Consider the following 13,855-nt stretch of genomic DNA (forward strand, 5'->3'; position numbering starts at 1 on the left):
ATATTCGAGTGACGAAATCGACCGATCGAAATTCAAAAATCGGGCTCGTGATTGCAAAATTTTCCTATTTTTTACCCGATCTCAACTTTAGTCTTATAATTATAGGTGTTTATATAAAAACCGACATATTAAAAGGTAGAATGAAATATTAATCATGTTTATTTACGTCATAGGAAGCGTCACAATTTGTTTATAATAAGGCGGTTAGTTTGCCGGCATAAAAGAGAGGAACTTTGATATTTTAACGGCATTGTGCAAGAACTTTCGGCGAGGGTAACACGTTCACGATGAAGTTGGAGTTAATTTTTTGTGCAATCTGTGTAATTGGCTCAAGAGCAGCTAATTTACGTAAGTGCTATTTTTAAGTGCGTGATACTAGAGTCAGACCGAGAAAAGTCTGCAGCGATTTTGATCTATCTTTTTTCCCACACAGTGTAAGTGTCATTTTAAACCTCAAACTTATATGAAATTATGGAGTATAAATAACGTTTGCACTGCGTGGGCTATCAAAACCGCTGCAGACTTTTCTTGGTCTTACTCTCTAGTTATAAAGGTTCTTTACCCCAATTTAACAAAATAGTTCGACTGGACCGATATCAATCATAAATAAACTATTGTAATGTGCATGTAAAATTATGTACATACTCGTAGTTACATAAAGTAATACCAAAGAACTAGATTTCATTAAATAAATTTATAAGTGGGTCCTATATATAATATTTTGCCATGTATATTGTTTAAGCATTATTATACATATTATTAATTTAGAAGCATAAATATTATGTAATTCTTCGCTCAAGAAATCATTTCCTTCCTTTCGTATAATGTTTTCTTCCGATACCGATAACTCTAGGCCTGTGTCTAGGCTATTGTCGTAAGATGAAAGGGAATAAAATATGTAGCTTTTTACTTTTTTATACGAATACCGTACTTTGTTATTTGAAAGAAACCAGAAAAATATTAAAAAACTAAGCATTTGCTCTTTTCAAATTTTGAAGGTTTTTTTATTATATATTACAAATACTTACTGCACTTTGTTTCTAAATAAATGTAGATATAAAAAAAAAATGTCCTAGTCCTATTCATGCTCGAATTCGAGTAGGTACCTACGTCGCTTCTATTTATTACATTTTCTTTCGCCTGTGCCGTTGTCTTTCTGTAATCAAATCTTACGACCCATTTTCCGATGTTCGATTGAGCGGAAATTCTGAGTACACACTTGTACGAATTATCTTCCTAACATGTAAAATATACGATTACGCAAAGTAAGAAGTCGGTAATAAAACATTTGGCCACAAACCTTTTATAATAAAATTACAACCACAAAATGTACTTTCGTTTTTTTACTGCGAAATATCACTTTATACAATATTGTATTCATTCTCCCTCGTCATGCCTAAAAGCCAATAAGTGTGATGTTATCGGTATTCCTTAAGCATCGTTTTCAATAGGTTCTTGGTCCTTTTATCCTAAAAGGTTAAGAAAAGTTTCTGCCATCCGCTGTCGACTGTGTCATTTCCATTGTATAGAGCGTTAACTTCAGAAGGGCTGGCTTCCTTGGGGGCTATTATCTGTTCCAATTTAGGAATCACTTTGACGGTCAGAAACAAAGAGGGTCCCTTACAGAGCACTTCCTTGTAGCGTGGAAATAAATTAATCCGGTGACCCTCGTCGACCCGATTGCAGCCCTAGAAGACTTGTGGGCGCCTAAATAGGTGTTGCTCACTTAATACCGCTTTTAGCAATCCAATATAGAGTGGAGGGCGCAAAAGGACCATTACATACGCACTGGCTCTTTCAGTTCTTAAATTAGGTAGGGTTCTATCTTCTTGATAAAATGAGTGATGGATTAACATTCTAATAGCGGCGGTAATGCAATGCAAATGACAGTGATGTCTGATGTCGCCTGCGTTAACGCTACAACAGTAACTTTCCAGTAGTAAAGGTGTCATCATGAATTACACATTTAAGACAGGATTCCACCAGTGTGCAACACTGTGTGGCATCAGCATTTTTGTACAGAATACGCTTGTGCCGCACAGTGCCGCACACTAGTGGAATCACGCCGTTATCTAACTTGTTTATTACTTATACATTACTGATATTGCAAACCTAGTTAAAAGTGCAATAACCTACATGTTCAATATTTTTGACGTTATATTTTCTTTTTAGCGTCATATATTACACCATGCCCAAGGAGCCTGCCTATCGACAAGCTGACGGAATGCGTTACGACGGAGGCTCGAAGGATCCAACCTGAGTTCGCAAAAGGCATCCCGGAGTTTGGTCTGGAACCCATCGACCCTCTGCCGCTCGATGACATAGTGGCCAACGCGGGAACTTTCATCATAAGAAGCAAAAACTTACTTTTGAAAGGATTGAAGAAAATGGAAATTCGTGAAGTCAAGTATGTCTCTCTAAAGCAACGTAAAGAATTCCAATGGGGTTGGCCGGTCAAAGTATTTAGCAGATGGCGCCCGCATAGCTTGCCCTGTCAATCCCTAGAATTGTGTCAAATCTTTAAGCCAAATCTCACAGAAAAAGGGGCAAGCTACGATGGCGCTATCTATGCAAACTTTTGACAATTGTCAACCCCAATCCAACTCATGCCAAACCTATAACCAATGTGTGACCCAGTGTTACAATTTATGGAAGTTTAGTATTAAAAAGTTAAGTGCTTCGTGTACTAACACTGATAAGTATGAATAACTAGATATATATACATACAGAACTATATTTATTCATATATAATAGAGATTTACGTGTTAGTAAATATATAAACTTAGAATGAAATTATAATCATATATTATTACAATGACCGATGCCAAGGTGGAAATTAATATACGTAATTAAATGGATAATAACAATAAATATTCAGATTTTATTATATCCATAAACAATGCAGATTGCAGTGACCAGTGACAGCTGTATGTGTGTACTAGTATGTATTAGGGACATTTTTTATATTTTATATTACCTATTCATCTTATAACAATATCTATTTTTTAGATGCATATTTCTACACTTAGTAGAAAAAAGTCCTTGTTAATCTCATGTGCAACGATTTGGTCAAAAATTTTCCAAAGGCCACCTCGTAAATAAACCATGAAATGCAAATGTACTTATATGGTCGCTTAGCAAGGCAATCCGGTTATTTGTAATGTGTAGTTATACAATAAGGCTTGATTTTTTTGACACAACAAAGTGTTCATTGAACTTTTTGGTGGATATTGAACTTTACTGCAGCTGAAGTGAGTTTCAAAAAACCTCTTAGATAATTTTAGGGTTCCGTACCTCAAAAGGAAAAAATGGAACCCTTATAGGATCACTCGTGCGTCTGTTTGTCCGTCTGTCACAGCCTATTTTTTCCGAAACTACATGTAAGTTTGTGACCCAAAGACGGACATGTAACGTAAACAAATGAATTTCAAACATGGGGGGCACTTTTGGGGGGTAAATGCAAAAATTAAAAAATAAAGTTTTTCAAACTATATCGTGTTACATATCAAATGAAAGAATAATCCGATTTCCAATATCGGATTGGACCACGTGAAAATGCTCTTATCAGTATATGCCTCCTCCTACTCCTTAGCTGATATTATCCAAGGGTGATCGGCAACATAGTGAAAACAGTCGAGGAACTGAAAAATCCAAGCTTTGAAATGGATTGCTAAACAGCTGATCAGCTCGAATTTTCCTTTAAATAGACACCACATATGTAATTATTCCAAACAACCCAAACATACCACACAGATCAAACATATTTACTTCACAGATCCCAAACACCGTTGAACGTATTAATAATATACAAACAGGTTATTACACTGACTCTAGGAAACAGCCTATTTTTTGTGGATTTTCTGTATCACAAATATAAACCAGTATCCAGAGACGATTGCGTGCGTCATAATTTGTTTATTATTCATACTTAAAAGTTGCATAACTTTGTTAATGGCACAAAGACGTCGACGACCGGTCTGACCCACTAGGGTAGGGTAGTGTCCCTGCCTATGAAACGGATGATCCGGGGTTCAAATCCCGGTATGTGTGATGACTGATGGTGATGACGCAGATGTTTGTTCCTGAGTCACGGTTGTTTTTCTATGTATTTATATATTATATATATTATGATGTCTGTTGTGGGTACAACACAAGCCTTCTTGAGGTTACAGTGGGGCCTAGTCAATTTATGTAAAAATCCTATAATATTTTATAAAGACAGCAGCAAATATAGCCATGGCGTGTATCGAAACATAAAACGGTTGTGCCTTTCTCAGATTCAACTTGGACAAAAACACCGGATCCATGAAGCTGTTTGGCAACATGACCTTCGCGGGAGACTACGAGACCGATGGGGCTATCGTCCTCATACCTATCAAAGGAAATGGGAAAATTACCGTCAAATGCTGTAAGTGCTGGTATTGCTTAAAACATGCTGAATGTTATAGATAAACTCCCTTTATACCCATTATTTAACCCCTCGTATCAAAGTTGATCATTTAAAAAGTGATCTTGATAATCAAAACAATAGATTTAAATTACCACGTACGGATTAACCTGTGTATAAACCTACCACCTGCTTCTTCTCAGGATAAGATAATGCCTAGTTACATTACGCCAAATAGGTATTTACTACTATAGTTATTTTTTAGCATTACAAATATGGTAAACAATCTTGATGTGTCTTTTTATTGAAAAACACGTTTTAAAAATAAGTCACGGTAAATATGTAACAATTATGAATCCAATACGATCATTTATATTCTTCTGCTTTCATAAGTACCTAATAGTTACTGATTTTTAAAGAGCCTTTTTCAATTAAAAGACCTGTCAAGATCGCTTACCTTCTTTCTAATGCTAAAAAAACGAACTATACTAAAAGCAAAAGCTTATCTTGAAACAGTTTTTACGGTTATATTCTAAGGGATATTCAGTTTACAATTTCTTGACCTATTTTCCTAAAAAAATAGATGAACACTTATTAGCATGAATCTGCCTAAAGCGCAAAGAGACACTTTAGCCCGGTTTAATGCCAACAGCAATCGGCCTCCGCTCCCATACAACCATTTCTAGTCGCCGTTACGACGCGGTGTTGACACATCTTGTGTCGACACCGTCTGTTTCGGTCACAATTCCAGTCGCAGAGTCGTCGCCGTGTCGACACAGTTACCAGAAATGGGGAAGGGTCGACACATGACACAAAGTGACATAAAGTGTGGTCGCCGTGTGCACACATTGTTTCGGGTTTGCGACTACTTTATGCCAAAATCATTCGTTCATTCGTTCATTTTGCTCCTGTCAAATGGAAACTGTCAGATGGAAAAATAGTTAAATAAAAATAAGTGACATTAATACGCCATCTCTAAAACGGATTACAAGACGTAATTATATATTGTTTGCATTTATATTACAATAGGACTTAAATAATTATGGGGAATTAAACTGCTCGAGTGATTTGATAAACTAAGTGTAATATAATCAACGCGCCACCACATTGTTTTAGTTTAGCCGGAAATGATATTGTTTACTTCTCAGTGCCTGTGTTCATAACTACATTATTTGATGCATTTTTAGTACTTCGATGCGTATACTATACTTAAATAACAGAAATAACTCTTTACATACTACGAAACTTGTTAATTATGATGTATAAATATGGTTTAAGGCTGAGAAATATTGCAGTCACAAAGTAGTCGCAAATGTTTCGACTTTGTGTCGACTCTGTGTAGACACATGACACGCGCTGTCAAAAGTAATAACAAAGTTACTGGATTTGCAAAATGGCTCCTTGTGTTCATTTGTTTTCAGATATTCTCAAAGTGTAAAAATGCCGTGGTCAGAGATGGGACTTAATAGATTAACTGTTTATTCGACTAATTAATGGAATAAAAAAAGTTAATCCTCAAATTTTAATCGCGATTAGTTTAGTCGACCTAACATAGATTGAAATTGAATTAATCTGAATATTAATCGAATAAATTATCGATTAAATCTCGGTTGGAAGTTGACAGGGGGCCATTTTTGTACGTAAAAATAATAGAAATGTCTTGCATGCAGATGGTAGCCAAACACTTTGTTTTTGATTTATAGGTTTTAGGGAGTGCCGATTTCGAAAATGATGACCATTTTGGAATCCAAAATGGCGGCCATGCACTGTGTCATAAAAGTCGTCATGGATGTCGTTTTATACGTTTTAGGGGACCCCCATTTTGAAAATGATGACCATTTTGGAATCCAAAATGGCGGCCATGCACTATGCCATAAAAGTCGTCATGGGTGTCGTTTTATAGGTTTTAGGAGGCGCAGATTTCAAAAATGAGGACCATTTTGGATTCCAAGATGGCGGCCATGCACTATGTCATAAAAGTCGTCATGGATGTCGTTTTATAGATTTTAGGGGGCCCCGATTTAGAAAATGATGACCATTTTGAAATCCAAAATGGCGGCCATGCACTATGTCATAAAAGTCGTCATGGGTATCGTTTTATAGGTTTTGGGGGGCGCAGATTTAGAAAATGATGACCATTTTGGATTCCAAAATGGTGGCCATGCACTATGTCATAAAAGTCGTCATGGGTGTCGTTTTATAGGTTTTAGAGGGCGCAGATTTCGAAAACGATGACCATTTTGGATTCCAAGATGGTGGCCATGCACTATGTCATAAAAGTCGTCATGGGTATCATTTTATAGGTTTTGGGGGGCGCAGATTTAGAAAATGATGACCATTTTGGATTCCAAAATGGTGGCCATGCACTATGTCATAAAAGTCGTCATGGGTGTCGTTTTAAAGGTTTTAGGGGGCGCAGATTTCGAAAACGATGACCATTTTGGATTCCAAGATGGCGGCCATGCACTATGTCATAAAAGTCGTCATGGATGTCGTTTTATAGGTTTTAGGGGGCCCCGACTTAGAAAATGATGACCATTTTGAAATCCAAAATGGCGGAAATGCACTATGTCATAAAAGTAGTCATGGATGTCGTTTTATAGGTTTTAGGGGGCCCCGCTTTCGAAAATGATGACCATTTTGGAATCCAGAATGGTGGCCATGCACTATGTCATAAAAGTCGTCATGGGTGTCGTTTTATAGGCTTTAGGGGGCGCAGATTTCGAAAACGATGACCATTTTGGATTCCAAGATGGCGGCCATGCAGTCATAAAAGTCGTCATGGATGTCGTTTTATAGGTTTTAGGGGGCCCCGCTTTCGAAAATGATGACCATTTTGTAATCCAGAATGGCGACCATGCACTATGTCATAAAAGTCGTCATGGGTGTCGTTTTATAGGTTTTGGGGGGCGCAGATTTCGAAAATGATAACCATTTTCTATTCCAAAATGGCGGCCATGCACTATGTCATAAGAGTCGTCATGGCTGTCGTTTTATAGGTTTTAGGGAGCGCAGATTTCGAAAATAATAACTATTTTGGAATCTAAGATGGCGGCCATGCACTATGTTAAAAGTCGACATGGATGTCGTTGTATTGGTCATGGTTATCATTTTCGAAATCTGCTCTTCCTAACACCTATAAATCAACATCTATGACGGCTTATATGACAAAGTGCACGGCAGACATCTTGGAATCCAAAATGGTCATCATTTTCGAATTCTGCACTCCCTAAAACCTACAAAACGATATCCATGACGACTTTTATGACAAAGTGCACGGCGCACATCAAACATCATCAAACTGGTCATCATTTTCGAAATCGGCACTTCCTAAAACCTATAAAACGATATTCATGACGACTTTTATGACAAAATACGTAGCCGCCATCTTGGATTATAAAATGATTATCGTTTTCGAATTCTGCACTCCCTAAAACCTATAAATCGACATCCGTGACGACGCAAGTTATCTTTATTTTCAGATCTAACAAATTGCTACAGAATACAAAGGACAAAAAAAGAAGCGAGGAGGTAATGAAACAAGCAAAAATACAGTTGATTCCTCGACGCGATTGGATGCTTCTTAAATTGTGTCCAGATTTTTTTGTCATAAAAGTTTTTATTTTTCACATATTGCTCTCACAAGTTCCGTGACATTTCGACCTTGTAATTTTTTAAGTAAATGTTTTTGTTTATCTATGAGGATCTCACTAGAATAATATAATCAAGGTATGTTTATATTTGATGATTGAAATAGTAACGCAAAATAAAATATATATTTGTGTCTTATATTCCTGCCGAAGACTTTTATTTTTCCTTTTCCTTCTACACAAGTTTGGACAAGTAATAAGAATTTAGGGCTCTCAATTTTATTTTGACTTCTACAGACTACAACAGTAAAGCTACGAAGCCATGTTTGGTATCGTTTTCGTATAAATTCGCAGTACTAAATTTAGTTATGGTATCACATTGACACCATTCCAAAGTAAAAACATATAAACTTACTAAAATACTTTCTTTTAAACTCCTCTTCACGCTTAAACTGCTGAACAGTTTTAATTTAAATTTAGTACACATATATTTTGAGTCCCGAGACAGGACATAATAAGTTATCTCAAAAATCAACCAAAGGTGTGAAATGAGGTGTAGGGGGGAATTCAGAATTGACTTCTTGAAGTTAATACTGTTTAATTTTAGGTTTGAAGTCATGTTTTTTTATCATTTTTAACTAAATCAAAGATGTAGAACATCCCAAATTTCATATAAATCGGTTCAGCGGTTATTGATTTCCCGTACAAATTTCCACGCCACTTTTCACACCTGCAAAAGATGTTTTTGGTTATAAAATCTATCCTTGACCTGTTCCGGGACGCAAACTATTTCTATACCAATTTTCAACGAAATCGGTTCAGCGGTTAAGCGTCAAGAGGAGTTTAAAAAAAACCGGCCAAGTGCGAGTCAGACTCGCGTATTAAGGGTTCCGTACATTAAGTCCGACTCGCGCTTGACTGCACATTTCTAATAGGTTTTCCTGTCATCTATAGGTAAAGAACTATTTTGTGTATTCAGACGGACAGACATACAGACGCACGAGTGATCCTATAAGGATTCCGTTTTTTGCTTTTGAGGTACGGAACCCTAAAAAGATTTTTTTTAATTTTGTGGATTGGTGTCAATGTGATACGTTAAATGGATTCAGCAACCCAGATTTATACGAAAACGATACCATACACGGCCTAGCACCTTCACTGATGTAGATATATCAAGATAAAAATTGAGAGCCCTAAATAAACTTTCAAGAGCGGATATCTCAAAAACTATTCAACATATCGAAAAAATTGACTGAATAAACCTGTAACAAATTAAATTAACTTTCATTTTGTATAAGTGGCCATGTCGCTAAGATGCATAGTTTCCGAGATATAATCGAAAAACCGGATAATGGGACCTTCAAAGCCCCCTCTCTTCCCCCCGCTCAACGGCTACGGCCGGGGACTTTTGATATGTTCACCTCCTATTTTGTCCAAACCAAGTTACGGAGTCAAAAATTGTGTTCCGAGCATTTCCCTCTACAACTTTTTGGAGCATTCGTTGGCCGACCTAAGTAGCTTATTGCATTTCTTTAAAAACTTTTCTGTAAAAGGTTGACGGGTGTTGGGTGTTTATATGGTTTTGGTCGATTATTATCATTTGCATCGCCCATGATGACTTACTAGAATTACGAGCACACGAGACACTAATAATAGTTTGACAAACCTTGGTTTTCAAGAGGTATTTTATATTGACATTTGCTGTCACAAATTTGCTGTCAGATTTAGTCGCAAACCGCACGCAAAGTGCACACAAATGTGTCGACACCTTGTTTCGGAAAAGTGTACACACGGCGACGACACTTTGTTTCGAAACAATTCTAGACACATTGTGTGGACTCTGTTACGACACATTTGACATTTAGTTACCACTTTGATGATTCTGCGACTGGAATGGTTATATGGGCTGTTCGTGCCAAGCCCGTAAATAAAACTTATTACTTAGTTACTCGTTTTTTTATTAAATCGTATCGTCTTGAATATTACAAATATCACTTTCCTGTTTAAAATACGAGTATTATTTTTTGTGTTTCACTCGGTGGCAAAATTTCACTTGGTGCGCCTTAAAACCCTCGCAACGCTAGATTCCATTTTTGGAATCATTCGCTTACTCGGGTTTCAGTTAGCACGAGAGATTAAACAACAACTTTGCCTTCTTGTAAAACAAATATCTATTTTTCCATTGCCCTCTCAGTAAATACATGCTTGAAAATCTTGAAATATTTAATTACTTATTGGATATCAGAAATCGTTTATTTCAAATCATGGTACAAACATGTTGGGACCCTAAAATGAGCAGGTATTGTAATCTCATAACTAGGACTAAAGTTTATTAAGCTGTCATTATAACATTTCTTTTTGTTAGAAACGAAACAAAATATTGTTTGTTTGATAAGAGGTTGTTAAGTTTTATGAGTAAAGGGGATACCCCTGTGCTTGATTGTACATATTTATTTAAAAAAATAATGATTGATGGGCAAGAAGAAATTAAGTGAGACTAACATCTTTTGGATGTTTTTCTGATCAACCTATAGTTCAAAAGGTAGGCTTTGCTTAAGTAATTATACCTAAGCCAATAAATTGTAATTAAAATTAGGCACCGTGGTGTTCGTGTCGTTAGCATGAATTGTCAATTTACTCAAGATACTTATCTTTGAGAACGACCCAAAGTTTGCCAACCCAAAGGCAGGATGATTACGCAAATATCTTCACAATAACCAGAGGGGGACGTGTTTAATTACTAAAGGCAAATTACAGCGCCGGCTTGAAATTACAACGATAATTGGCCCTGTCATTTAATCACGGAATTTATTATTAAGTATGCTAATAATATTTATATTTAACTACCTAGGCGCTCTATTTACATAATACATAATTAATTATGATTCAGAAAATCAAATATCAAATAATCGGTTTTATGGACTCAGAAAATAGGATGCACATAAACAAATAGGTGCGTTTAATTAGTTGACTAAAATTATGAGTTAGAGTACCAACTGTAATAGATACGCCACTAACTACGCATCATAATTGACCGAAGCATTAGCGAAGGTCTCTGTTTTAACTTTAATGGTCAGATGCTTTCGTATGTCCGGATGTTCTCTACAGGTCGGTCAGATTGAAGTATGGCTGCTTAATATTTTATTTTGTTACAGTGGATACCAACATCCTGATCAAGTACAAGCTCCGTATAATCAAGGACGGCAACGGAGTGGAACACCTGGAGACGTACGATATCAAGCAGAGTGAGCAATACGGGCGCGTGGTGTTCCATCTTACCAACTTACCGGGTGGAGAAACTATCGGTAAGTGGAATAAAAATTAGCTCTATCATTTGACATGTAACACAATATAGTTAAAAAAACATTTTTTTTTTCTCATTTACGCTGTACCTAGGTATTAGTGAGAATAGCGCAATGGCCCCCTGAGGCAATTCGAACGACACATCACCATTGGCCAGACAGGCCAACAGTAATAAAAACAGTGAAAAAAGGGAAAATTATAAAATACTTAATAATAAAAAAAATTGCAATATGCGCCTTTTCGAAGGCGATTCCGACATTTTTGAAGTAATCTCATATTGCCTCATAGGTAGGTACGAGTATACAGTACTGTATATACCTATAATAGAGTCACATTTACACTTACCTCATAATATGCAGAAAATACCTACCTTATACCCTGTACCTATGTGACATGCAATAAACAATCATATAATTATAGGTACGATTCTAAGGCTGCTTGACTGGTTTGTAACAATAATTGCTTATTCACAGGAAACACGATAAACCAGGTGATGAATGACAACTGGAAGGATTTGATCAAGCAGCTGGGTCCGCCGTACACCAAGGCAGTAGCCACGAAGGTCCACGAAGTTATTAACAAGCTTTATTCTAATGTTCCATTTGACCAACTCTTCGCGTTATAAGTTATAGCATTAAGGTGCATCCAGATGTGTCGAGTGCGAGGCATTCGGGAATCGCTCCCACACCGTCCACACGATATTTATTTGTAAAGCTTTTTTTTGCGAAAGTTGTGTACGCGTAAACCTTTAGCTAACGAGCGTCATGTCATCAAAGTTCATGTGATTTAGTACCCTAAGTATCATATTTATATTATTATGTAAATAGATTTTAACTAGGTAATATGTTTTATGGTTTTATTACCCATTCTAATTAAATGTTAAGAGGTAAGTCGCTTTTGGCCTACAAGTACATATCGTGACTACAGCTCGCGTTTCACTGAGGTAGAGGCGAGTAGGTACATACCTATAATAAGGATTTTAAGATAATTATTCTACATCCTCCAGAAGGTGCATTTATATATACTTACATACATTATACATACCAGCACTTACAGATAAACCTTACGTGCTAATAGTGTTGTTAGGAGGTATTAGGTAGGAATACCACCCTAAGATATTTTTTGCTCCGTGTACCTACTATTAGAGACTGATGACCCCATGTCCTCCGTACACTTTAGATTATATGTAGTTGCAAACTCTACTCTTAACCCGTAGGATTAGAACTGATTAAAAAGTAAATTAAATAATAACATTCTAAAACACTCACCATATAAGATTTTTCATATAGGTACAACACACCGCCGCCGCGGCAATTCCCTTCAATCTCGCCGCTCCTCAGTCCGAATAAATTATACTTAAACGAATAAGAGCTGCATAACAATACTGGATCTGCTGCCTCGACCCGGCAATTCAAACCACTTGCACCTAGCCGACTGTAATGAAAAGTTCCATCGTGTAGAAAATTAAATTTCTCTCTTCAGGGCATTAGGCAGGCTCGTACCAATCTCGGCATAATCGGGATTTCATCTCAGTCGCGACTTGTGACTTCTGTCCTGGCTGATCTCGTTTCTATGCAAATCGGTACAAAACGCTCGTAACTGCTGAATATTTAATCGATTGTTCAGAATCCATCCGAATGCCTATCTACTTACCTATTATACTTTTTCTCGGGAGGATTTGGAAAAACGTTTGGATTTTTATAGGTTATATAAAAATCCAAACGGTTATATTATTTTATAGGTACTAATAAATCGGTGGCGCCCAAATATATAGCGTGTGGTTGCTGTACTTTATTTATCTCCGGGGGTATCACATGCGTGTATTCAACCACTCTTTTAAACCTGCAAACTGCGTTATTGAAGTACCTCTTCTATTTAAATTAGGTTTAGATGTTGTTAGGTTTGTATTTACGACGCCAGATTTCTCTCACAACAAGTCTCTACCTACCCTACAAAATACACAAAGATACAGCAGCAACTATTACTTATAGCATTCTCAACGAGTGCCTCTGCAGCTTCGAATGTTTGCCATGTCCCTGAGACAGCAAAATCAGATAGCGCAGGTATTTACCTATAGTTCATTTTAATAAACAATAATTTAAAAAAGAGTAATGCGTAGAAAAATCTCATTTAAACGGAGTGCGGTTTCCATGTTTTCGTCCGCGCAAGTTGAAATTACGAAACTCGTTTGCACACCACAGCAGTTCGCAATTTGGGCTAAATGAAGTTTCGAGTGCAACCGTATTCATCATTTTATAGACATTAAGTGGAGCGGCAATATTCGTTATGTAGCACACAGTAAAGTTATAATTGTCTCTGAGTGTCTGAATTATAGGAAGAGCTCTCAAGATGTTACTTGACATGATATCGTAAAAAAAACCTGACCATTTAAACAGTTCCTTTAAGTTCCGTCATCATAAACTTATAAATGTCACTCACATCACATGCCAAGATCATGAACTTGAGCGAGCAAAAATCAACCTTACTCGAAAGCGTGAAGATTACATTGACAACGTTAGTTGGGTATCTTCGTCATAATCATAATATATACTGGGTGTGGCCTGTAACATGAGCA

The 13,855-nt window shown here is 36.7% G+C and overlaps 1 protein-coding gene across 1 annotated transcript; it reads left to right on the top strand.

The window, feature by feature from the left end:
* Window positions 1-208: 208 nt before the first annotated feature.
* LOC134667882 (circadian clock-controlled protein daywake-like) lies at window positions 209-12,124 on the top strand. The gene is made up of 5 exons (XM_063525276.1): window positions 209-348; window positions 2,173-2,407; window positions 4,278-4,408; window positions 11,133-11,282; window positions 11,754-12,124. Exons 1-5 carry the CDS (start codon window positions 288-290, stop codon window positions 11,903-11,905), a joined length of 729 nt encoding a protein of 242 aa, XP_063381346.1. The 5' UTR covers window positions 209-287; the 3' UTR covers window positions 11,906-12,124.
* The last annotated feature ends 1,731 nt before the right edge of the window (window positions 12,125-13,855 follow it).

Source organism: Cydia fagiglandana, chromosome 10, assembly GCF_963556715.1.
Source record: "Cydia fagiglandana chromosome 10, ilCydFagi1.1, whole genome shotgun sequence".
NCBI classification, from domain to species: domain Eukaryota; kingdom Metazoa; phylum Arthropoda; class Insecta; order Lepidoptera; family Tortricidae; genus Cydia; species Cydia fagiglandana.

Coding starts and splice junctions, on each gene's coding strand:
- LOC134667882 (XM_063525276.1), top strand. CDS start 288: ATGAAGTTGGAGTTAATTTTTTGTGCAATCTGTGTAATTGGCTCAAGA. Junction 2,408..4,277: donor ATGGAAATTCGTGAAGTCAA/GTATGTCTCTCT, acceptor TGCCTTTCTCAG/ATTCAACTTGGACAAAAACA. Junction 4,409..11,132: donor GAAAATTACCGTCAAATGCT/GTAAGTGCTGGT, acceptor ATTTTGTTACAG/TGGATACCAACATCCTGATC.